At 38.9% G+C, this 25,104-nt stretch overlaps 1 protein-coding gene across 1 annotated transcript in view; it reads left to right on the top strand.

Moving 5' to 3' along the window:
* Positions 1-25,104, top strand: part of KIF13A (kinesin family member 13A) — a 216,818-nt gene that overhangs the window by 123,824 nt on the left and 67,890 nt on the right. The window contains exons 4-8 of the mRNA XM_007461260.1: positions 8,961-9,053; positions 9,914-10,094; positions 12,798-12,885; positions 21,320-21,454; positions 22,135-22,247. Of these exons, the coding sequence (XP_007461322.1) occupies positions 8,961-9,053; positions 9,914-10,094; positions 12,798-12,885; positions 21,320-21,454; positions 22,135-22,247 (610 nt within the window). The remainder of the gene's footprint in view (positions 1-8,960; positions 9,054-9,913; positions 10,095-12,797; positions 12,886-21,319; positions 21,455-22,134; positions 22,248-25,104) is intronic.

The following is a 25,104-nucleotide window of genomic DNA, read 5'->3' on the forward strand; positions in this document are numbered from 1 at the left end:
GGCATTCCTCACCCTTTCAGGTATGTGTGAGGTGCCTGACTGGCCTTGCACTGTCCAGGTGCTCGGATTTAGAGCTGGGCCACCTGCCAAGTCCAGACTCATCACAGTCGCTAGTGCTGTCAGCCTGGTTAGGAGTAGAAAAACACCCTCACAGACGTGCATGCCCATGAACTCCAGATCATAAATATTGAGCTTAACCATTTTTTTTTCACTCTTAACTCCAGTGAAAAAAGAGATGGGGAAAAGAAGGAAAACTGGGGATTCTGTTTAAAATGATAGAATCGTGTTAAAATCCCGGCTGCTCTTCCACTCCACTACCTTAGAAATATTCTGTGCACATGTCACGTCCAGCCTTGTATCTCCATATTTAGTGCTTTGGTCAGCCATGATCTATGTGAGACTGCCTTGGTTCATGCAGATTGTGAATTAAACAAGGTTATGCCCTCTTATTCTGTTCTCCCATTTCCTAGAGCATAGCCCACTGTGATGTTTCACCCTGTTCCTCGTAAGCAGTCAAGTGTCAGCATATGCATGGTATGCACTTTCCCTCCCATCCCTAGTTTCTCTTCTTCTGTGCTTTGCTATCAGAGCCCTGCTGCAGTGAGAGAATTACCTTGGTTACTCAGCTCCCAGTGCACATGCCTGATAGCTTTGAGGCCATTGCTGCTATTCCCAGGAGGGACAGGTTACGCACAAGTGTGGAGACTCAGGGTGTTAGCTTTACAGAGAGCTGTATCATGTGTGACTCAGGGTTGGGTGGGTCAGGTCTGTGACTTTGCATGCAGAAATTCCATACAGGAACCTTCTCTACTGTTCTGACATTGTGTTGTGGTTGCTTTGGGCATGCCTGGGTTTTAAGACTTGTCCACACAGCTATAGGAGTCTAATCATAAACCCCACAGAGGAAATTGGCATCTTGATCATGGTTATGAACAAGTGAGGTCAGGTTTGCCCTGTGGATTCCCTGTGCCAGGCATGTGGAGCTGACTTCTGTAGCTTCCAGAAAGATTTTGGAAGCATAACATACACCATAAAGATGAAAATCATAAAGGAAAAGATGAGAGATTTGAATATGAAAGACCAAAAGCTTTTGTATGACAAAGAACAACACAAGACTGAAAGGTGAATGACAGATTGGGGAAAAATATGTACAATATATAATAGACCAAAGGTTAATATCCTTAATATATGATGAATATTTTAAAATTGATACTTAATCAATTACTAAACCGATTGATTTATAAAAATAAACATAGCACCCAAATAGTCAATTTACTGAAGAGTAAATACAGATGGACAATAACCTAAGGAAAGGAAAGTTTAAATTTAACAAAACAAAAGGCTTTTTTTTTTTTCTGTTAGTCAAAGCCAGATAGAGTGGCCATCTCCTCTCTGGCAGGGGTCCTGCGGAAAAGTCACAGGCTCTTGGGTTGGACTGTGTTGTGCCTTTGTGTGTTTTGTCTGGGATAGAAACAGATTCTCATAGGTCCTCTTGCTTCCCTCAGGACTTCTGAACTTGCCCTTCTGTTTCCCTTCTGGGCTGGTACATATTTCCCTAGACAAGTGGCACTTCGTTCCGTTTGAGTGTGAACTGGAGTCAGGAAACATTTAGGGTAGGGATAGTGCATCTTTTATGGATTCCCTGATTCCCACTATCCAGCATAAATAGCTCTTTTTATGTGTGTGTGTGAACTAAGCTTCTAAAAGCAGTTGACAAATTGCTTTTTTTCTATGCTGAAAAAAGGGACTGCTGTGTTTAAAAAATAAAAAGGCACAAAGTAAAAAGAAACAAACAAAAACACCTTCAGTCTTTTGGATAAACCAGACTCTACTTAATAGACTGTATAAGGGTCTTTGATGGTTAATATTTTCTGTCCATCACAGAGTGAAGTGTAGCCACTGTTCATGTTTCGTGGAAAACTGGTTATGCTGAGGAGGACAGAAGACTGTATAGAGTCTACAGGGCACTTTTAGGCTTTGGTTGACCGTCTTTGCTTTTTTTAAATAATCGTTTGTTTTACCAGTGGTGGCTGAAAGTCACCAAACCAAAGAACTGATTAAGTATAACCCCAGCCAGGGATTCATAGAGCTACACAGGCACCAGAATAAAAAAATAAGGGGAGCTTTATAGAGTCTGTTTGCATTCAGTTTTATTGATAATGATTTATTTAGTTGTTTTTTTCCCTCTACCTTTCTGAGATATTTTAATGTTATAAAAAAATGGTAAATATTTTTCCTCCACTGGACAGCATGGGTTGGCACATTCTGGCCCAGATAATAATTAATGATACTGTTCCTTCTTCCTGAACTCATCATGAGCCCCCTACACATACACACACATTCACACACCCCCTTCTTTCTGTCACGTGTGAGTATACCACCATTACATTTGGTCAGCGGAATTTTAAAAGTGGGACCACTAGAGGTGCTAGAGAAATAGCAATAAATGATTCCTTTAATTTTTTTTTCTAAGAGTAAGTGTCTTTTATCTTTAAAATTGGATTGCCTCACAGAATTGTTGCAAAGATAGAGGAACTATTGAAGGAAAAATAATTAGATGATTACCTCCTTTTCTGCACCAAAATTAATTATAGTTGATTAGAGATTTAAGAGATGGTATTAATTATGGATATTAGCTAAAATATATTCTAGACTTTTAATGGCCACGCACTATGGCGAGTGCTTTACTGTACTGCCTTATCTAATCATACCAGCAACCCAGTAAGAGAGTAACTATTATTCCTGTTTTACTAGTGAAGGAGATCTTGCCCAAGGTTACATAGCTGATAAGAAGTAGAATTCAGATTTGGATATAAAACTGGAAAAAACAAAAACAAAACTAGAAGAAAATAATGGTTGAATAACCATGTAATTTGGGGTAATAATAATCCAGAAAGATTTTGGAAGCATAACATACACCATATAGATGAAAATCATAAAGGAAAAGGTGAGAGATTTGAATATGAAAGACCAAAAGCTTTTGTATGACAAAGAACAACATAAGACTGAAAGGTAAATGCCAGATTGGGGAAAAATATGTACAATATATAATAGACCAAAGGTTAATATCCTTAATATATGATGGATATTTTAAAATTGATACTTTATCAATTACTAAATCAATTGATTTATAAAAATAAACATAGCACCCAAATAGTCAATTTACTGAAGAGTAAATACAAATGGACAATAACCTAAGGAAAGGAAAATTTAAATTTAACAAAACAAAAGGCTTTTTTTTTTTTTCTGTTAGTCAAAGCCAAGGAAGAATGATAATAGCCAGTGTTGTTGAAGGTGTAGAAAAAAGATTCATGCATTGCTAGGAGAGTTAGTAATTTGATTTTTTTTGGAGTTTTGCCTAATAAAGTCAATAGAAAAGTGTACAAAAATAAATGTGTAAGAATAAATATTGCAGAAAAAAAGAAAAAGGAAATAATCTAAGTATCTATAATAGGTTGTATCAGTTAATAAATTGCATGTTAAGTATACAGTGGAAATTAAGCAGAGCTATTAAAAAATGTTAATGTTGATGAATCTTTGTAGGGGTGGGAAAGTATTCATTATTTCTTAAAAGATAATAAATTTCCCTTGAGACATGAAGTTGTAGACAAAATGGATTCCATTCTCTCTAGAATCCAGTCTTGCTTAGATTTGTAAAAATACATGAACTTTACAATATAATTCTTTGTATTTTCCCTTTTATAAATTGTGTTTTGGGATAGCTATTTAAGGATGGAAAGGAGAAAAATTCTTTCCAGAAACACAGTATAATTGTTTTCTACTTTTTCATATTCCATTTTGTGTTTCCCAGAATGTTTTCCTTTCCTAGTTATAACTAAAACTTTATTAAATACAGTAAATCTCAATTATATTCTGTCTGTCAAATGTAACCGTAAATATCAAACTAAAAGAACTTGACTTTTTGGAAAGCATATTTGTACATTTAGTGGAAATCAAAGAGACTGGTTTATTTTTTCAGTCATATATTTTGTTTCAATGTCTAGGAGGTAACTATGGGTGTCAGTAAAAGTGTAATCTGTAATTTTTATCAAAATTATTCGATTAGTTGTTACATATTATGTTGACACGTCTGTTCACACCCCAGGGCCTTATTTAACAAAGACTTGTAATCTTTTTTTTTTTTTTTTTTTTTTTTTTTTTTTTTTTTTTCGGTCCCCGGGCCTCTCACTGTTGTGGCCTCTCCCGTTGCGGAGCACAGGCTCCGGACGCGCAGGCTCAGCGGCCATGGCTCACGGGCCTAGCCGCTCTGCGGCATGTGGGATCTTCCCAGAACGGGGCACGAACCCGTGTCCCCTGCATCGGCAGGCGGACTCTCAACCACTGCGCCACCAGGGAAGCCCAAGACTTGTAATCTTGAGGGGCTCATTAGAATTTCAAAAACAGCCATACTTTAACCAAAGTGTAAACCCTACAATTAACTTTTTAAGTTCAACCAACAATATTTTGATGCCTCCGTCATCACTAATGAGGAAAGGGACGCCCAATTAAATACACATTAGTCTAAAAACAGTAGTGTCACCAGAACAATTCAGTAAATAAGAGTGTGTACTGTGTGCCAGGTACTCTGCTAAGATGCAACAGCTCCTGTTTTCAAAGGAGTTCACAATTCAGTGGTAGAGACAGACATGGGGAAAAAAAAAAACTACTACAGTGTGTTGAGTTCTGGGAGTTTGTTTTAAAAACAAACAACAACCACGGAGACCAGAGGTAGGAATAACTGATTCCCAGTGTCATGAAGCCTGAGTCACTGATTATGGATGGGCCTCAGTCCATCTGGGAGTCAACACCCACAGGCCCTGCCACTCGCTGGTGGCCCCATCTTGGGCAAATGACTTACTCTTTCAGAGTGCTGCCCTCACCACCACCCCATCTCCTTATTGATCACAGTCCATATCAAGGTATTTCAAGGATTCAGCAGTACAGAATATGGAAAGTGCACTGCAAACGGGGCAGTTGACAAAAAAATACTTTTTTTCTTCTTAGCAGCATAAATAATAAAAGTATACAAGTTAAATAGGTTAATTCGTATCCTATTTAGTATCTGCAATAATTTGGAAATAGGCCAAGCTGAAATTCATTCTTGTATTTTTTATATCCTGGAGCATTCTTTGATCATTTTTTGTTTTTAGTGCAATTTTAGTATGCACACCCTGGCTGGTGGTGGTGTTGGTTTTTTCACCTGACACATCATAAACCTATTTCACGTAGCCCTATAGCATTCATTCTTGTTTTTTTCAGTTAATGATCTTTGGTTTTAAAAGATGATTCCTACCAAGGAAAAAGAAGACTTGTGATTTGCCCTTGCAAAAACATTGAGATAATAATTCCTCATAATTCCAGCCTACTCAGCATCAGAAGCAGAAACCAGAAAGTAATCCATTTCACTACCTGATAAAAGAACAGATATAAATCCTTGATTGGTTAATGACTTCAGGCTCTGTGAAGCCAGGGTGAAAAGCTCTTTGACCACAGTGCTTCTCTGCAGTTGAGTCCTTTCATCAACTCAAGCTCTTGCTTTTTTCCAAGTTACTAAATATGAATCAAAATCATGAATTACAGTCAGGATGTTGGACCTAGCCAAGTCTTAAAGCATCTTGTCCCCATCCTCACCCTACTCCCTTTATGGGGGCTGGTTAACCAGTGTGGAAGATCAAACGAGATTGCTCCATTCATCTGTTTGTGCCAAGAAAGCGGTGCTTTTTCAATTCCTTTGATGGCACTTGGGTCCTGGCTGAGGACCACCATCAATTCTCACAGGCCTGAGCACAGGCTGTGTTTAATTCCCCATCTTCTGCACTACAGGGCTTAGGTCCAGATTTAAGCCTGTGTTTTGGCATAGGCCTTGGGAATACACGTGGAATAAGGAAGGTCCTTTGGAAAACACGTGAGAAAAGAATATCGATGTGTATGAAAGATCAGCAACAGGATGGGTCAGATATTTTCTTAGCACAAGATTCTATCATACTTAACTATAACATAAAAGCATCTTTTTATTGGACTTAGTTGATTTACAATGTTGTATTAGTTTCAGGTGTACAGCAAAGTGATTCAGTTATACGTATACATATATCTATTCTTTTTCAGATTCCTTTCCCATATAGGTTACTACAGAGTATTGAGTTGAGTTCCCTGTGCTATACAACAGGTTCTTATTAGTTATCTATTTTATATATTGTAGTGTGTATATGTCAGTTCCAGTCTCCCTATTTATCCCTCACCCCGCTTTATCCCCTGGTAACCATAAGTTTGTTTTCTACATCTGTGACTCTACTTCTGTTTTGTAAATAAGTTCATTTATACCCCCTTTTCTAGATTCCACATATAAGTGATAATCATATGATATTTGTCTTTCTGTGTCTGACTTACTTCACTCAGTATGACAATCTCTAGGTCCATCCATGTTGCTGCAAATGGCATTATTTTGTTCTTTTTTATGGCTGAGTAATATTCCATCGTATATATGTACCACATCTTCTTTATCCATTCTTTTGTTGATAGATATTTAGGTTGCTTCCATGTCCTGGCTATTGTAAATAGTGCTGCAGTGAATATTGTGATGCATCTTTTCGAATTATGGTTTCTCTGGGTATATGCCCAGGAGTGGGATTGCTGGGTCATATGGTAGTTCTGTTTTTAGTTTTTTTAAGGAACCTCCATACTGTTCTCCGTAGTGGCTATACCAGTTTACATTCCCACCACATAAAAGCATTTTTGAAAGTGTGTCTTCAGTGGATAAGAATTTTGACAATACTTTATTATCCTCCGAGTTTATGTGTGTGTGCACATACACACACATCTTTAGGTAGTCTTCACAACAAACCGTATTTTTAGGAAGCCTCTTACAGTTATACCGTTTTAAAAAAATCCACATATTCCACTAACATGTTTTAAATGCCTCTTCAGTAGAAGTCCATAGTTGAGAAATAAGGTTATATAAATTTGGTATATTTTCTTCTGATCCAGTTTTTTCTTTTTTTACTTTAGCACACAAAGATATTACACATACTATTTGACATAAATTTTTACATTATATGTACAGTCTGAACATGACTTTTTTTTAAACTCAGCAATGTTTCTGAATTCTACATTGTTTACACACATAGATTTGTTTTGCTTGTTTTTTTAAACATGGTGTGTAATATTCCATCATATAAAATACATTTTACTTATCTACTCCCTTACTAATGGGCATTTAACTTGATTCCAGCTTTCAGTATTATAAATAATGCTGCCATGAACATCCTTTTACAGGGGTCTCTTGTGGGAGTGGGTCTCTAGGGATGCCTCACAGTGGGTCAGAGAGCCTGGGCATATTCCTTTTTCTTGGTGCTGTGAGGTTTTCCTTGGAACGGCTGCATTTGTTTATTCTCCCACCAGCAGCTTATGAAAATACCTATTTCTTCAATCCAGCTATATTTGATACTGTCAAGGTTTTTTTTTTTTTTTTTTTTTGCCAACCTAATGATTGGAAATATTATTTCTTTTTCTTTTAAATTAATTGATTAATTAATTTATTTTTGGCTGTGTTGGGTCTTCGTTGCTGAGCCTGGGCTTTCTTTTCAGTTGCAGCGAGCAGGGGGGCTACTCTTTGTTGCGGTACACAGGCCTCTCATTGCGGTGGCTTCTCTTGCGGAGCACGGGCTCTAGGTGCACGGGCTTCAGTAGTTGTGGCACATGGACTCAGTAGTTGTGGCTCGTGGGCTGTAGAGTGCGGGCTCAGTAGTTGTGGTGCACGGGCTTAGTTGCTCTGCGGCATGTGGGATCTTCCCAGACCAGGGCTCGAACCCTTGTCCCCTGTATTGGCAGGCGGATTCTTAACCACTGCGCCACCAGGCAAGCCCGGAAATATTATTACTTGTTTCACTTTTAAGAGTTCCATTCTGCAACCATGATATGTCATAATATAACAAGAGACTGCTAAAATCAGATGCATCAAAGAAAAACATATACCCAAAAGCTTATGTTCTATTGCTGTATTTGCAAACGTAAAAGGAATTGTCATTTGGATAAAAAGATTAAACTGACTCATTCTTGGACAAACATTTATTAAGCATTTTGTACTAGGCACTAGGATTACAAAGATAAACAGATTATAGTCTGACATCAATCAGGGGCTTCTCATTCCAGTAGAGGAAAGAGGTACTTAAAGCAGTAGTTTCTGCACAGAGGAAGGAGAAAATCACTTTAATTGTCTTAATGGTAGGGACTGAATGTTAGAAAGGCACCAATTTCAAAGGGTGGTAAATGCCTTGTTAAGTGTTTAAAAAGATTTTCACACCTTAATCCTTAGCTGGGCACTACCGTAGTATAGATGGTACATGACAGAACTCCCCCAAGAGCCACAGTGAGCTGTAGACAGGCTCACAGACAGGAACCTGTCCCCAAATCCCTGCTGGGAACACAGGTGAGAGGTGCCTGTGCTCAGCACATCCCCTCCACCAGCAGTGAACAGTTGCTCAGCATCTGGCACGTTCTTAGCACCGTGCTAGGGGCAGAGGTGCACACACATACCAAGATGTGGATGATGAGGTTCCTGCTCATCAGAAGCTCAGAATCCAGATGGGGAGATAAGACACTTTGTGTTGAATGACACTTTCATACTAACTCAGGAAAAGAAACTAAACCAAATTCAAATGATGCTTCCATACGGCCCACAGACAATGGACAGGAAACTTGAATGCCTAGAGAAATGTCTTAGAGGGAAACAGTGGGTAGAATCATAAACTGATCCAGGTACTGAGCTATAGTGTAGGAGAGTAGATAAGCAAAATTGTATACAATAAGTTCTTTAATCCACAGCCCTACACATAGTAGATATGCAATACACTTAACATCTTTTTGGATTGAGAGAATGTGTTAATGACTGGGGCTCGGTTATTACTACAAATATGTCAAGAAAAATCAGTCTTTTTAGTTTTTTTGTTTGTTTTGTTTTTTAGGTCAAGAAGTGGTTTTCAAGTGCCTTGGGGAAGGAATTCTTGAGAAAGCCTTTCAGGGGTATAATGCTTGCATTTTTGCATATGGACAGACAGGTAAGTAGCCACTTACAGTCCGTGATATTAAATGTGCATTTCTTAAAACACAGATGTAGAAAACACTTTGGGAAACCATAGAAAAATGCTTCTGACTTCACGGGTTTGGCTGAATTAGATGATCAAAAGTAATCTTCATTTTGAAGGTTTGACAGTTGTGGTAACTGAGTAATTTTAGTGTTAATGAGCAAAGCTAGTTTTAAACTTTAAGTGTCATTTTCCTAAATTATAGTTTTAACCTGTATTTGAACTAGGAAAATAATTACCAGTTTCTCGGTATAAATGTTATAGTGAAAAACTGTAGAAAAACTCTTAGTATCGTCTTCTTAGTATCATCTAGAGGACTTCACCAGGATATTAAACAAAAACAGGCTAGTGGCTCAGCCATTAGCCCTCTGAGCCACCATCATTTCAGTTATAAAGTTGGAATAAATCAATAAATCATAACGATACTGCCTATTGTCACATCACAGGGCAATTAGGGGAATATATATCAGAGCACTTTCACAAATGTGAAATATTGATGTTTTGTGGGTAAAATACTGTTAATGTTACTTGATGGTGATATTTGATATTTACCATGTGTACTTTTAAAGATCACATATTTGTAGTGCTTACATTTGTACGTATCCATCTGTAAGAGAGGTGCCCTCTGGGTCTCACAGTGAAAGTCAAACTGCAGGCCGTGAGTATAATAGAAAGAATAGTAGCCTTGGTGTCCAAGGGACTGGCCTTTGGGGGCCAAATTGTCTACTTCTGCCTTGTGCCCTTGGCTGCTGTGTATGAAACACTTGTGTCATTGAAGCATTACAGTTTGCTTCCTCTTCCATCCTCCTTTCTTTCTGCTTGCCCTTCTCCAGGCTCAGGAAAATCCTTCTCCATGATGGGCAATGCTGAGCAGCGGGGCCTCATTCCAAGGCTCTGCTGTGCTTTATTTCAAAGGATCTCTCTGGAGCAAAATGAGTCACAGACCTTTAAAGTTGAAGTGTCCTATATGGAAATTTATAATGAGAAAGTTCGGGATCTTTTAGACCCCAAAGGGTAAGTTAGTGGTTGAAATTAACCTTGTAGTAGGGGTAATAATTTTAAGTGATCCTGAAGTTAAAGTTGCAGGTGAGTATATGTATTTGTGCCCTTGGTTGGTACTCTAGTTTCAGTTCATTTACTGAGAAATCATCAGCTTCTCGAAGCCTGTTGGTATATCTAGTATTCATAGTTTATCCTATATTCGTGCATAAAGTTGCTTACATATGCCATTTAAAAGGATGTTTTTACTATTTTGTTATTTTTGCCACTATGGTTTATTCATAAAAATTGAGTTTAAAATGACACATTGGTCCTTCCATTTATGTTGGAAAGTAGCACCTCTAAATTGGAGGCAAAGTGGTTGAAGGTTTCAAATGACCCAGCCTAAGCAAGTCATTCTTTTCCAGGGACGTACACTGGAATCACTTGGGAGGCTTTTTAAGGATACACTGGCCTGAGCCCCCGCTCTAGCGCCTATGATTCAGTAGACCCAGGGAGAAACCCAGGCATCTGTATTTTTAAAAAACTAGGTGATAAAAACCAGATGAGTTTGTTTCATAGAGGAAGGAGAGGACCATTTACCTTTTTATTAATTAAAACTTTTATTGATTTAAAAATAATATATATAAAAATTTAGAAAGTAGGTAAATGTAAGAAGAACTAAAAATGACCTATAATTCCATCACTCAAAAATAACTGCTGTTAACACTTTGGTGCATTTTGATCCTGTGTTTCAAATCTATGGGGTGGATGTGTGGTATGCGTGTTTAGGTGATTCTCTAAATATAATTCAATATCCTGAATTTTTTACATAACATGATGAATATATTTTTAAATGTTTGTAGCAGCTGTATAATCAAGGGTATAATTAGAGGCATAAGATAAAAATTATGGATGGAAAGGAAGTGACCCAATCATCAGAAATAGTTTTACTTATTAACTGTTGAATGCATATGAAAGAACATTTACAATATATGTAAGGTTTAAAGAATAATAAAATCAATGACTGTCCTACTCACCGTTTGGCTTAATAAATGGAACATGACTGATATTTTTGAAGCCACCTGTATGCTCCTCTTTGGTACTATTTCAACTCCTACCATTCCTACTATTACGAATTTTTTTTTTTTTTACTATTACGAGTTTTATGTTTCTCATTATCTTCCTCCTCTTTAAGAGTTTACACATAATTTTGCACAATTTTTAACTGTGTGTAAGTGGCGTCATAATACATGTGTCCTTTGGTGACTTGCTACTTTTCCCCTCAGTGATTCATTCGTTCTGATATATGAAGTAATAACATTAATTTTTACTGCTCTTTGGTATTCCATTGTATAATTATACCATAATTTATTTATTCGATCTCCTGTCATTTGTGTGGTTTCCACTTTTTACTACTGCTGTGCTGCTCTGAGCATTCTTGTACATTCCCCCTGGTGTACAAATGCAGGAGTTTCTAGGGAAATATATCTAGAAGTGGAATTGTGGGTCAGAAGCTACAACTTCGACTTTGGTACAGCAAACCTGTTTTCCGAAATGGCTGTACCAGTTTACACTCCCACCAGCAGTGTACAAGAATCCCAGATGTTAGACACCATCAGAAGCACTTGATACTGTGGCAGATTTATTTTTTCTTGCTCATGAATAGCATTAAAGAATCTCTGGTTGTGCAAACAGACTGAGCCGAGTTCTGAATCCTTGGGCATCAAAGCAGCTCTCTTGAAACTGTGCACTTGGTCTGCCCTTGTTTAGAGTACAGCAGAATTGCTTGTTGTCACATTGCATTCTTCATCCTTAAAATAAAGTTAGTAAAACCTACTTTGTGGAATTGTGAGATTAAGATTAAGTGAGATAACTGAGAGGTTCTTAGGGAACAGTGTCGAGACTTTGGGAAGTGCTCATTCTTAGTTTCTTTTTTCCACACTTGAGTGATGCCAAGCATTGACTCTTGATTTGAAAAGTGATTAGTATCTGATGAAAAAGGTGGCGTATATAATATGGCTATAATATATATAATAGCTTTGCTTTTCATCTCAATTATCTATTGATAAGCTCTTCAAATGGGTCCCAAACCATGATTGCCATTTAAAAATTCAAAAGAGCCCTAAAGTATTCACCAGCAGAGCCAATTCTAAATACAGGATAAATATCAGTAACTACAAACAACTACTATACTATAACATTACTTTCTGTATAAAATGGTCAGCACAGAAGCAGCTTAAATCAATGCTGCTGATCTGAAAAGGTAAATTAAAACACTTTAATATTGTTCACTACTTGCTCAAAACCTTAAGACATTACTTACTGAGAATATGCTTATTTATAGAATAGCCTGAAGGTTAAATTCAATTCTGGCATGTTCTTTGCTTCATTTCCTTTTTTTCCCTCCTCCCACATGAAATTGAAGTTCATCTACTAAAGCAAGTTGGCCTAACGTAGTATTCTGTATACTGGCTGTTTAGTTTGGGAGTAGAGATAGAATTTTTTAAATAGTACGTTACTTTAAATAGAAATCAGAGTATAAAAGGCATTCCTCATAAGGAATGCTGTTTTGCTAATCCAAATAAAATAGCTTTTAGAGTACTTTTTGATTGTTAAAAAAAAATTCCTTTGAAATCGCAATCTTAGTTTCTGAGTACTTTTAAAAGTACTTTCTTTTTAGAAAGAAAAGCTCAAGTTGGGTCTGACTCATTCATTCCTTTTTCCTTTTTCTCAAAGGAGTAGACAGTCTCTTAAAGTTCGAGAGCATAAAGTTTTGGGACCATATGTAGATGGTTTATCCCAACTGGCTGTCACTAGTTTTGAGGTAAGTGCCATTAAAAAAAAAAGTCATTTAAAAACTGACAGTAAATTGAAGTATATAGGTAATGTTGAATATATTTTTATGTGAATGCTTTATAGCATATTGATGCCGTTCATGGTCTCAGAAACCCACTATTAACCACCCCAAACAGAAAGAAAGGGCTTTAATCACACTCTTCAGCCTGCTTGGTTGTGAGGGGCTTGTAGTGTCGTTGGGAGGCCTAGTGTTTTGAGATTGCTGAATATTTTCGCTGATAGCACTGCTGAAACAGTTCTCCCTGAAGTTTCCAGTGATGTCCTTCTGGACAAATGTAAACAGTATTTGGTAGTTATTTCAACCCTTTCTCTTTGACAGGGTCTCCTGCCTTAGTTTCCATTACTTTTCACTCTTTGGGTTCTTCTATTATTCTGAATCGATCCTTCCTCCATTGACCCGTTTCCTTTTCCTACTCCTTGACTTTTATGCCTTCTCATGTCCTGGCTCTATGTTTTGTCCCTATTTTTATTGTCATTACTTTGGAAATCCCATAAAAGAAACTGCTGTCTATTGCTGAAGAATACCGATAAATAAATGAATGAGCAAATATGTCCTTCCACTTAGAAGTGCCATCTATGTGTTGTGTTTGTATTTGCATCATTTCAGACTCAGTAGGACTAAAATTAATCTGCAAGATAACTCTCTCCAGCCATTTAAGTGTAGACAGTTCTACTATTGCTTAGATCAGAAATAAAGTGCAGTCATTACTTTGAAAACAATGAGATCCTGAAATGAATGAAGACCCCTCTGGCATGAAGGTGCTAAGTCAGCACTTCTGCTAAGGTGCCTGGCTCATAGCTCAGTGTTATAAGGATCAGTGTCCGTCTCCTCCTGTTACTCATTAGTAAGAGCTGGGGAATTTGTGATTTGCATTCAGCTCTGCCTCTTATTAGGTGTGGGAAGAGTTATTTGACCTCCATGAACTTCAGTGTCCTTGTGTGTAAAATCAGGAAAATACTTCTTTCATAAAGTTCATTCATCAAAAATTGTTTAAGAGCCATAGGTTCTGGGTGTCCTAAAGCAGGTGTACAGAGTCGAAGAAGGAAAGTTTCCTGTCCTGGGAGAGCCACGGTGTTGGAAGAGGGAGGCAAATAATCAAGCAGTAGAGAGCTGTGCAGGAGAGTTAGAATAAAACAAGGGAACTACCGTTATTGAGTATCTGGAATGCTCAATAAATATTAGCTCTTTTCTCCTTAGTAACTTGCAAAGGGAAAAATAGGTACTTAACAGAGGAAGACGACGATTGCAGGATGGAAAGAATGGGGGAGCAGCGGAGTCAAGATGGTGGTGTGGGAAGACGCGGAGTTAGCGTCTCCCCACAACTTGGGTGCCTGTGTGCCACTGGTGGGGGACTCTGATGCACAAGGAGATGAGAGGAACCCCAAAGTGAACCAGTAGGATGTAGGGGGACTGAGGGGGGAGGAGAAGTGGAGGCCAGACAGGATCGGCGCCCCTGAGGCTGGGGAGATCAGGAGAGGCGGGCGGGAGGGGCCATCCAGGAGGAGTGGGAGAGGAGTGGAGGGCGATTACCCCTCCCACTCGGGCACAGGGAGCCTGCTGGGCTCCCAGGTGAGGTCCCCTGCCCTCTGAGACCAGGGGTGGGGGGCATGCCTGGGACCCCTTTGTTCCTTGAGCCTAAGCCCCACCCCCACCCCCGCCAGCTCCCAGGGCCTTTTCCAGCCCTGTAGGTCCCACCCACCACCCAAACCTTGCCCTAGGTGGCTTGCGGGATCTTGGTTCACAAGCCTGGGTTCAGGCCAAAGCTCCTGTGGTGGGAGCTCCAAATCTGAACCACTGGACTAACAGAGAACCCCAGACCCCAGGGAATATTCATTGGAGTGAGGTCTCATGGAGTTCCTCATCTCAGCACCAAGACCCAGCTCTACCCAATAGCCTACAAACTCCAGTGTTGGAAGCCTCAGGCCAAACAACCAGTAAGACAAGAACACAGTCCCACTCGTAAAAAGAAAAACCAAAACCAAAATGAGATGGCAAAAAAATATGTCACAGATGAAGGAGCAAGGTAAAAACCTACAAGACCAAATAAATGAAGAGAAAATATGCAATCTACCTGAAAAAGAATTCAGAGTAACGATAGTAAAGATGATCCAGAATCTTGGAAATAAAATGGAGGCACAGATTGAGAAAATACAAGAAATGTTTAACAAAGATCTAGAAGAACTAAAGACCAAACAAACAGAGATAAACAACACAATAACTGAAATGAAAAATACACTAGAAGGAATCAATAACAGAACAACTGAGGTAGAAGAACGAATAAGTGAGCTGGAAGACAAAACAATGGAAGTAACTGCCAAGTAGCAGAATAAAGAAAAAAGAATGAAAAGAATTGAAGACATTCTCAGAGAACTCTGGGACAACACTAGACGCAACAACATTTGAATTATAGGGATCCCAGAAGAAGAAGAGAAAAAGAAAGGGACTGAGAAAATATTTGAAGAGATTATAGTTGAAAACTTCCCTAACATGGGAAAGGAAACAGTCACCCAAGTCCAGGAAACACAGAGAGTCCCGTACAGGATAAACCCTAGGAAAAACGCCAAGACACATATTAATCAAACTAACAAAAATTAAATTCAAAGAAAAAATATTAAAAGCAGCAAGGGAAAAACAAAAAATAACATACAAAGGACTCCCCATAAGGTTCCAGTTGATTTTTCAGCGGAAACTCTCCAGGCCAGGAGGGAGTGGCAGGATATACTTAGAGGGATAAAAGGGAAAACCTACAACCAAGATTACTCTGCCCAGCAAGGATCTCATTCAGATTTAATGGAGAAGTCAAAAGCTTTTCAGACAAGCAAAAGCTAAGAGAATTCAACACCACCACACCAGCTTTACAACAAATGTTAAAGAAACTTCTCTAAGCAGGAAACACAAGAGAAGAAAAAGACCCACAAAAACAAACCCAAAACAATTAAGAAAATGGTAATAGGAGCATGGTACTGATAATAACCTTGAACGTAAATGGATTAAATACGCCAACCAAAAGACACAGACTGGCTGAATGGATACAAAAACAAGACCCATATATATGCTGTCTGCAAGAGACCCACTTCAGACCTAGGGACACATATAGACTGAAAGTGAAGGGATGGAAAAGGATATTCCATGCAAATGGAAATCAGAAGAAAACTGGAGTAGCAATACTCGTATCAGATAAAATAGACTTTAAAATAAAGCAACTGAGGTAGAAGAACGAATAAGTGAGCTGGAAGACAAAACAATGGAAGTAACTGCCAAGTAGCAGAATAAAGAAAAAAGAATGAAAAGAATTGAAGACATTCTCAGAGAACTCTGGGACAACACTAGACGCAACAACATTTGAATTATAGGGATCCCAGAAGAAGAAGAGAAAAAGAAAGGGACTGAGAAAATATTTGAAGAGATTATAGTTGAAAACTTCCCTAACATGGGAAAGGAAACAGTCACCCAAGTCCAGGAAACACAGAGAGTCCCGTACAGGATAAACCCTAGGAAAAACGCCAAGACACATATTAATCAAACTAACAAAAATTAAATTCAAAGAAAAAATATTAAAAGCAGCAAGGGAAAAACAAAAAATAACATACAAAGGACTCCCCATAAGGTTCCAGTTGATTTTTCAGCGGAAACTCTCCAGGCCAGGAGGGAGTGGCAGGATATACTTAGAGGGATAAAAGGGAAAACCTACAACCAAGATTACTCTGCCCAGCAAGGATCTCATTCAGATTTAATGGAGAAGTCAAAAGCTTTTCAGACAAGCAAAAGCTAAGAGAATTCAACACCACCACACCAGCTTTACAACAAATGTTAAAGAAACTTCTCTAAGCAGGAAACACAAGAGAAGAAAAAGACCCACAAAAACAAACCCAAAACAATTAAGAAAATGGTAATAGGAGCATGGTACTGATAATAACCTTGAACGTAAATGGATTAAATACGCCAACCAAAAGACACAGACTGGCTGAATGGATACAAAAACAAGACCCATATATATGCTGTCTGCAAGAGACCCACTTCAGACCTAGGGACACATATAGACTGAAAGTGAAGGGATGGAAAAGGATATTCCATGCAAATGGAAATCAGAAGAAAACTGGAGTAGCAATACTCGTATCAGATAAAATAGACTTTAAAATAAAGACTGTTACAAGAGGTAAGGAGGGACACTACATAATAATCAAAGGATCAATCCAAGAAGAAGATATAACAGTTACAAATGTTTATGCACCCAGCATAGGAGCACCTCAATACATAAGGCAAATGCTAACAACCATGAACGGAGAAATCGACAGTAACACAATAATAGAAGGGGACTTTAACACTCCACTTGCACCAATGGACAGATCATCCAAACAGAAAATAAGAAACACAAGCTTTAAATGAAACAATAGACCAGATAGATCTAATTGATGTTTATAGAACATTCCACCCAAAAGTGGTAGAATACACTTTCTTCTAAAGTGCACATGGAACATTCTCCAGGATAGATCACATCTTGGGTCACAAACCAAGCCTTGGAAAATTTAAGAAAATTGAAATCATATCAGGCATCTTTTCCGACCACAATGCTATAAGATTGGAAATCAACTAAAGGAAAAAAACTGTAAGAAACACAAATACATGGAGGCTAAACAGTGCACTACTAAATAACCAAGAGATTACTGAAGAAATTTAAAAATTCATAGAAACAAATGACAATGAAAACACGCCAACCCAAAACCTATGGGACGCAGCAAAAGCAGTTCTAAGAGGGAAGTTTATAGCAATACAGTTTCGCCTCAAGAAACAAGAAAAATCTCAAATAAGCAATCTAACCCTACACTTAAAACAACTAGAGAAAGAAGAACAAAGAAACCCAAAGTCAGTAGAAGGAAAGAAATCATGAAGATCAGAGCAGAATTAAATGAAACAGAAATGAAGAAAACAGTAGCAAAGATCAATAAAACTAAAAGCTGGTTCTTTGAGAAGATAAACAAAATTGATAAACCCTTAGCCAGACTCATTAAGGAAAAAAGGGAGAGGATGCAAATCAATAAAATTAGACATGAAAAGGGAGAAATCACAACTGACACTGCAGAAATACAAAGGATGATAAGAGACTACTACAAACAACTATATGCCAATAAAATGGACAACCACAAAGAAATGGACAAAGTCTTGGAAAGGTACAATTTTCCAAGACTGAACCAGGAAGAATTAGAAAATATAAACAGACCTATCACAAGTAATTAAATTGAAACTGTAATTAAAAATCTTCCAGCAAACAAAAGTCCAGTACCAGATGGCTTCACAGGCAAATTCTGTCAAACATTTAGAGAAGAGCTAACACCAGTCCTTCTCAAACTCTTCCAAAAAATTGCAGAGGAGAAACACTCCCAAATTCATTCTACAAAGCCACCATCACCCTGATACACAAACCAGAAAAAGATATCACAAAAAAAGAAAATTAGAGATCAGTATCACTGATGAACATAGATGCAAAAATCCTGAACAAAATACTAGCAAACAGAATCCAACAGCACGTTAAAAGGATCATAAACCATGATCAACTGGGATTTATCCCAGGGATTCAAGGATTGTTCAGTATACGCAAATCAATACAACACATTAACAAGTTAAGGAGTAAAAACCATATGATCATCTCAATAGATGCAGAAAAAGCTTTTGACAAAATTCAACACCCGTTTATGATAAAAACTCTCCAGAAAATGGGCTCTACCTCCCTCAACATAGTAAAGGCCATATATGACAAACCCACAGCAAACATCATAGTCAGTGGTGAAAAACTGAAAGCATTTCCACTAAGATCAGGAACAAGACAAGGATGTCCACTCTCGCCACTCTTATTCAACATAGTTTGGAAGTCCTAGCCTCAGCAGTCAGAGAAGAAAAAGAAAAGTAATACAAATTGGAAAAGAAGAAGTAAAACTGTCACTGTTTGCTGCTGACACGATAGTATACATAGAAAATCCTAAAGGTGCCACCAGAAAACTACTAGAACTAATCAATGAATTTGGTAAGGTTTCAGGATACAAAATTAATGCACAGAAATCTCTGGCATTCCTATACACCAACAGCAAAAAATCAGAGAAATTAAGGAAATGCTCTCATTTACCATTGCAACAAAAAGAATAAAATACTTAGGAATAAACCTGCCTAAGGAGGCGAAAGGCTTGTACTCAGAAAACTATAAAATATTGATGAAAGAAATCAAAGATGACATAAACAGATGGAGAAATATACCATGTTCTTGGGTTAGAAGAATCAATATTGTGGAAATGACTGTACTACCCAAAGCAATCTACAGATTCAATATAATCCCTATCAAACTACCAATAGCATTCTTCACAGAATTAGAAAAAGTAATTTTACAATTCGTATGGAAACACAAAAGACCCCGAATAGGCAAAGCAATCTTGAGAAAGAAAAACAGAGTTGGAGGAATCAGGCTCCCTGACTTCAAATTATACCACAAAGCTATAGTAATCAAGACAGTATGGTACTGGCACAGAAACAGAAATATAGATCAATGGTGCAGGATAGAATGCCCAGAGGTAAACCCACATACATATGGGCACTTAATTTATGACAAAGGAGGCAAGAACATACAATGGAGAAAAGACAGCCTCTTCGATAGGTGGTGCTGGGAAAACTACCGTTACATGTAAAAGAATGAAATTAGAACACTACCTAACACCATACACAAAAATAAACTCCAAATGGATTAAAGATTTAAATGTAAGATCAGACACTATAAAACTCTTAGAAGAAAACACTCTTTGACATAAACCACAGCAAGATCTTTTGTGACCCCCTTCCTAGAGTAATGGAAATAAAAACAAAAATAAACAAATGGGACTTAATTAAACTTAAACGCTTTTGCACAACAAAAGAAACCATAAACAAGACAAAAAGACAGCCCTCAGAATGGGAGAATATATTTGCAAATGAAACAACAGACAACAGGTGAGTCTACAAAATATACAAACAGCTCATGGATCTCAATATAAAAAAAACAAACAATCCAGTTAAAAAATGGGTGGAAGACCTAAATAGACATTTCACCAAGGAAGACATACAGATGGCCAAGAGACACATGAAAAGATGCTCAGCATCACTAATTATTAAAGAAATGCAAATCAGAACTACAATGAGGTATCACCTCATGCCACTCAGAATGGCCATTATCAAAAAATCTAGAAACAGTGAATTCTGGAAAGGGTGTGGTGAAAAGGGTGCACTGTACTGTTGGTGGGAATGTAAATTGATACAACCCCTGTGGAAAACGGTATGGAGGTTCCTTAAAAAACTAAAAATAGAATTACCATATGACCCAGCTATCCCACTACTGGACATATACCCTGAGAAAACCACAATTCAAAAAGAGACATGTACTACAATGTTCATTGCAGCACTATTTACAATAGCCAGGACATGGAAGCCACCTAAGTGTCCATCGACAGATGAATGGATAAAGATGTGGCACATATATATACAATGGAATATTACTCAGCCACAAAAAGAAATGAAAACTGTAGTTGTCTGTAGTGAGGTGGATGGCCCTGGAGTCTGTCATACAGAGTGAAGTAAGTCAGAAAGAGAAAAACAAATACCGTATGCTAATGCATTTATATGGAATTTAAAAAAGAAAACAAAAAACTGATAGTGATGAACCTAGTTGCAGGGCAGGAATAAAGAAGTAGACATAGGAAATGGACTTGAGGACATAGGGTGGGAGGGCAAAGCTGGGGTGAAGTGAGAGTAGCATCGATGTATATACACTACCGAATGTAAAATAGTTGGCTGGTGGGAAGCAGCCGCATAGCACAGGGAGATCTGCTCGGTCCTCTTCGATGACCTAGCGGGTGGGATAGGGAGAATGGGAGGGAGGCTAAAGAGGGAGGGGATATGGGGACATGGATATGCATATGGATGATTCGCTTTGTTGTGCAACAGAAACTAACACAGTATTGTGAAGCAATTATACTCCAATAAAGATCTATTAAAAAAATATAGTAAAATAAAACCTCTGTTGAGCACAGGGAATTCTACTCAATACTCTGTAATAACCTCTATGGGGAAAGAATCTAAAAAATGAGCAGATGTATGTATATGTATAACCGAATCACTTTTCTGTACAGCAAAAACTAACACAACATTGTAAATCCAACTGTACTCCAATAGAAATTTTTTAAAATAAATAAAAAGAGTGGGGGAAACATTTCATCCACTAGAAAGCACCGAGGGAGTGGAAGCTCAAAACAGGATCTGTGGAGAAGCAGGAGGTTTATATGGAAGGGTGGTGACAGATGCGTCATAATGAACACATACGCTTGATGGGCAGGATGCTGTTCTTGGGTTTTTTGCTTCTAATATTTTCCTTCTGCTTTTTCTCTAGGATATCGAGTCATTGATGTCTGAGGGAAATAAGTCTCGGACGGTAGCTGCGACCAACATGAATGAAGAAAGTAGCCGCTCCCATGCTGTGTTCAACATCATCATCACACAGACGCTGTATGACCTACAGTCTGGGGTGAGGGATCGGGTAGGACCTTCGGTAGCAGTGAAAGAGCTCTACCTGCATGAGTGAACTGTTTCATGTCTGGATTCAGTTCCTGAGAACTTTATGCCAGCTCTTCTACTTACTAGATGAGCTACTTTGCTTACATCATTTAATTTGTTAGGTCTTACTTTATATATAACATTTTTTAAAAAATTGGATTCCTTGTATAAGCTCCCTAAAGAACGTGATGATGTCACCGTACAGCTTTTAATATGTATCCTTTCATACTGAAATTCCCCTAAAAACAACTGGGTTTACATCATAGTCATTAAGGGATATTAAAGAGGAAACTGCCACATTTAGCCTAAAGAAAACTTTTTCAACAAAAGAAGGATTTGACCTGAATACGGAGGAATCCTCATGTCCTGGTATGTTCTCATAGGTGCATAAAAGCTCCAGCTTTCTGACTGTATTCTGGAAAGCCCAGTGCACTTGCTTCCCAACTACAAAACAAAATGCCACACTGCTACGCCAACCTAAATTTTGCCTGTGAAACTGCCAGTCCAAGAACTCTTCTTACAATTTAAGGTCTTCTTGAGGAGAATGCCTTGTTGTAGCGGGATGGCTTTAGTTGTGGTGCTGAGATATATGTAGATGTCTGTGTGGTTTCTGCACTCATGTGTGTCGTTTCTCTCGTTTCTCACGACTAGAATTCGGGAGAGAAAGTGAGCAAGGTCAGCTTGGTGGACCTGGCGGGTAGCGAGAGAGTGTCTAAAACGGGAGCCGCGGGAGAGCGACTGAAAGAAGGCAGCAACATTAACAAGTAAGAGGCTGGTGCAACTCCCGCTGGAACGCCCCACCCAGCTTCTTGTGTGCCTGGGGGACTTGTCGCATTACCAGGGGTCAGATGGCTCTGATCACAGATGGTGCAGAGTCTGTGTAGCTTTAATGAACTGGGTTGAAGAACATCCACTTGCCTCTATTGAGATGCATGAGGTTTAGTAAAACGCCTCAAACCTTGTACAAACACCCAGTGTATCACTGTATAATATAGTCTTAGGTGAACGCAAGTTGCAATTTTGTAAATCAAATCATATCTTAAATTTAACTCGAGGAGCTTATGCTGAAGAGGAAATCTGCTTCGAATCCCTTTGTAAGGCTACTACGGTTTAAACATCAATACCTCCCCCCGCCAAAAGTAACATTTATTGACGAACTGCCATCCTGAACTCTCACTCTCTGCCTTGAGTGCCTGCAGCATGCCCGGGGATGTGGTGAAGGCTGGGGGAGAGCCGAGGTGCGGGGTGTGTAGGAGTTGGCCCAGTGGACAAGGAGATGAAGGCATTTCTCTCAGCGGGTACAGCAAAGGCACAGTAAATGCCCATAATGTGCTTAGGACAAAGCCTGGCACGTAGTATACACTGAATAAATATTAATGGTTGTAGCTGTTATTTTTATAAGCTGTATAAACAGCGTGAGCAGAAAGTAGCTTAGTTTGTACTTGAATTTTTCTGTTGAGACATAAGAACTTGGTGTTTTGTTTAGGACGGAAGGTGACAAGAGGTAATATAGTCAGGAGCATGTTTGTGCAGCTTGCATTTCAAAGTGGTACTGGCACATTGTAATTTTACAAAAGTTTACAAAAGTTTAAAATTAGCAGTGAAATATCACCCCCTCTGTCAGATGGACAGAGCCGTGCTCACTGCACAGACTGCTGCTTTATGGGGTTAACTTCCAGTCATTCTGTCTCCTGCTCTAATAACAAAGGATTTTGCTCTATTTCATGACAAAGCATTGTAGGAGCCCGGGCGGGCATACAGCTCTGCATTCCAAAATGAGTGCAAGAACCAGGATGGGCAAGCAGAAATGAGGGTGTGAGGATGCAGGTACCAAAGAAAAGACTCACCCCTCCTAGACATTTGTTTACTGGTGCTAAGCCATGCCAGCCCTTTGCCTGTGTCTACACTTGCGGGAAGCCACTGGGAATTCTGTGCTGCGAATTTATGGAAATTTTGAGTATGGCTGGCCTTCATGTGTAACGATCACTAGTTTCTATTGACCTCTTACTATGTGCCAGGCACTGTTCTGAATGCTCTATATGTAATAACTCACATCAGCATCGTGAGATGGGTCTATTATACCCATTTTACAGATGAGGAAACCAAGGCAGAGAGCATCCAGGGTCACAAAACTCTAAGCGTGGATCTTAGATTTGGTTGTAGGCTGTTTGGCTTGAGAGCCCAGGCTCACCCCACTGCTGTAAGTGGGGTGCCCAAGTGTTCTGTTTGCCGGAAAGAGTCCTGATTGATACTTTTGTCCCAGAGGAAATATTAATAGTGCCCCCTTCAATTTGGACACTAAATTATGTAGTGTCTCAAACTGGACTACCTCAAGGCCACATGATAGCATGATTTAGGTACTCCAGCTACTGGCTCTTTTCCATTATGACTTAATGGAGTGAATGGCATTCTTTTAGCTTCCTATCATCTTTCCTTAGTTATATTACTGGCTCTTTCACAAATGGATGTATGTATTCCTTACTACTAGTCTATGAGATATCTACATTTTTATGGTTCTTTTTAGTTTTGGGAGCACTTTCATATGCATTATTTCATGTGAGGTTCATTATATGTATCTTTTTCTCTGTTTAAAGATGAGGTTGGAGATATTTAAGTAGTATGAATAAAAGCTAAGCAGACGTTTATTAAGCCTCTGCTATGTGTCTGGCACTGCATTAGATGTGGGGATGCAAGAGGAACTTAGATACTGTTGTAGACAGAATATTGCTTGCCTGTCCTCCAAATATGTCCGGGTCCTAATTCCCAAAACATGTGCATATTTTACCTCACAAAGGGATTTTGCAGATGTGATTAAGTTAAAGATTTTGAGATGAGAAGATTATTCGGGTGGGTCTAATCACAAAGCTCCTTATAAGTGAAAGAAGGAAGTGGCAGAGCCAGCGTCAGGGTGACGTGGGTGAGAAAGACCTCACAGTCCATTGCTCGCGTGAGGACGGAGGAAGGGGCCATGGGCCGAGAGACGTGGGCACCTGGAAAAGGCGAGGAAACGGTTCTCCCCTTGAGCCTCCCGAAGGCACGTAGCACTGTCGGCACCTTGGTTTTAGCTCAGGGAAGCACATTCTAGACTTCTGGCCTCCAGAACTGTGAGATGATACAGTTGTGTTGTTTTAGGCCACTGTGTCTCTGGTTATTTGTTACAGCATGATTGCTGCCCTCAAGGAGCACATAGGTTAAGATAACAGTAAGTTACTTCATCCAAAAAAGCAAAAGAAGGTGGAGGGATTTTCTCGAGCAGGTGATGTTGAGAAGTGCTACATCACCCAGCATTGAAGCATGTTTTTTTAGGACACACTTACCAGCCTGTGGATGTTTGCCAAGTTGGTCTTGTGCTTTTCCCAAAATAGCTGGCTCGAAGGGAGTGGAGCCGTCTCTGAACCCTTTCCCTTGAACCTTAGTCCAGGGCTTTTTTCTTTACCTCACACATCTCTCTCAGCTCCCTGAGTTGGTGCATATGTGCCGGGAGCCCACTGTGGGTCCAGGTCTCCACCAGGTGTCCTCCAAGTTCTCAGCATGGTCATTGGTACTTAGTCACTGAATTGATGGGACATCTTCTCACAGTAGGACCATGCCGTGGTCTGCACAGCTGTCTTAGAGACCTTT

The sequence above is a fragment of the Lipotes vexillifer genome, unplaced genomic scaffold, assembly GCF_000442215.2.
Source record: "Lipotes vexillifer unplaced genomic scaffold, Lipotes_vexillifer_v1.1 scaffold863, whole genome shotgun sequence".
Classification (NCBI taxonomy): Eukaryota; Metazoa; Chordata; class Mammalia; order Artiodactyla; family Lipotidae; genus Lipotes; species Lipotes vexillifer.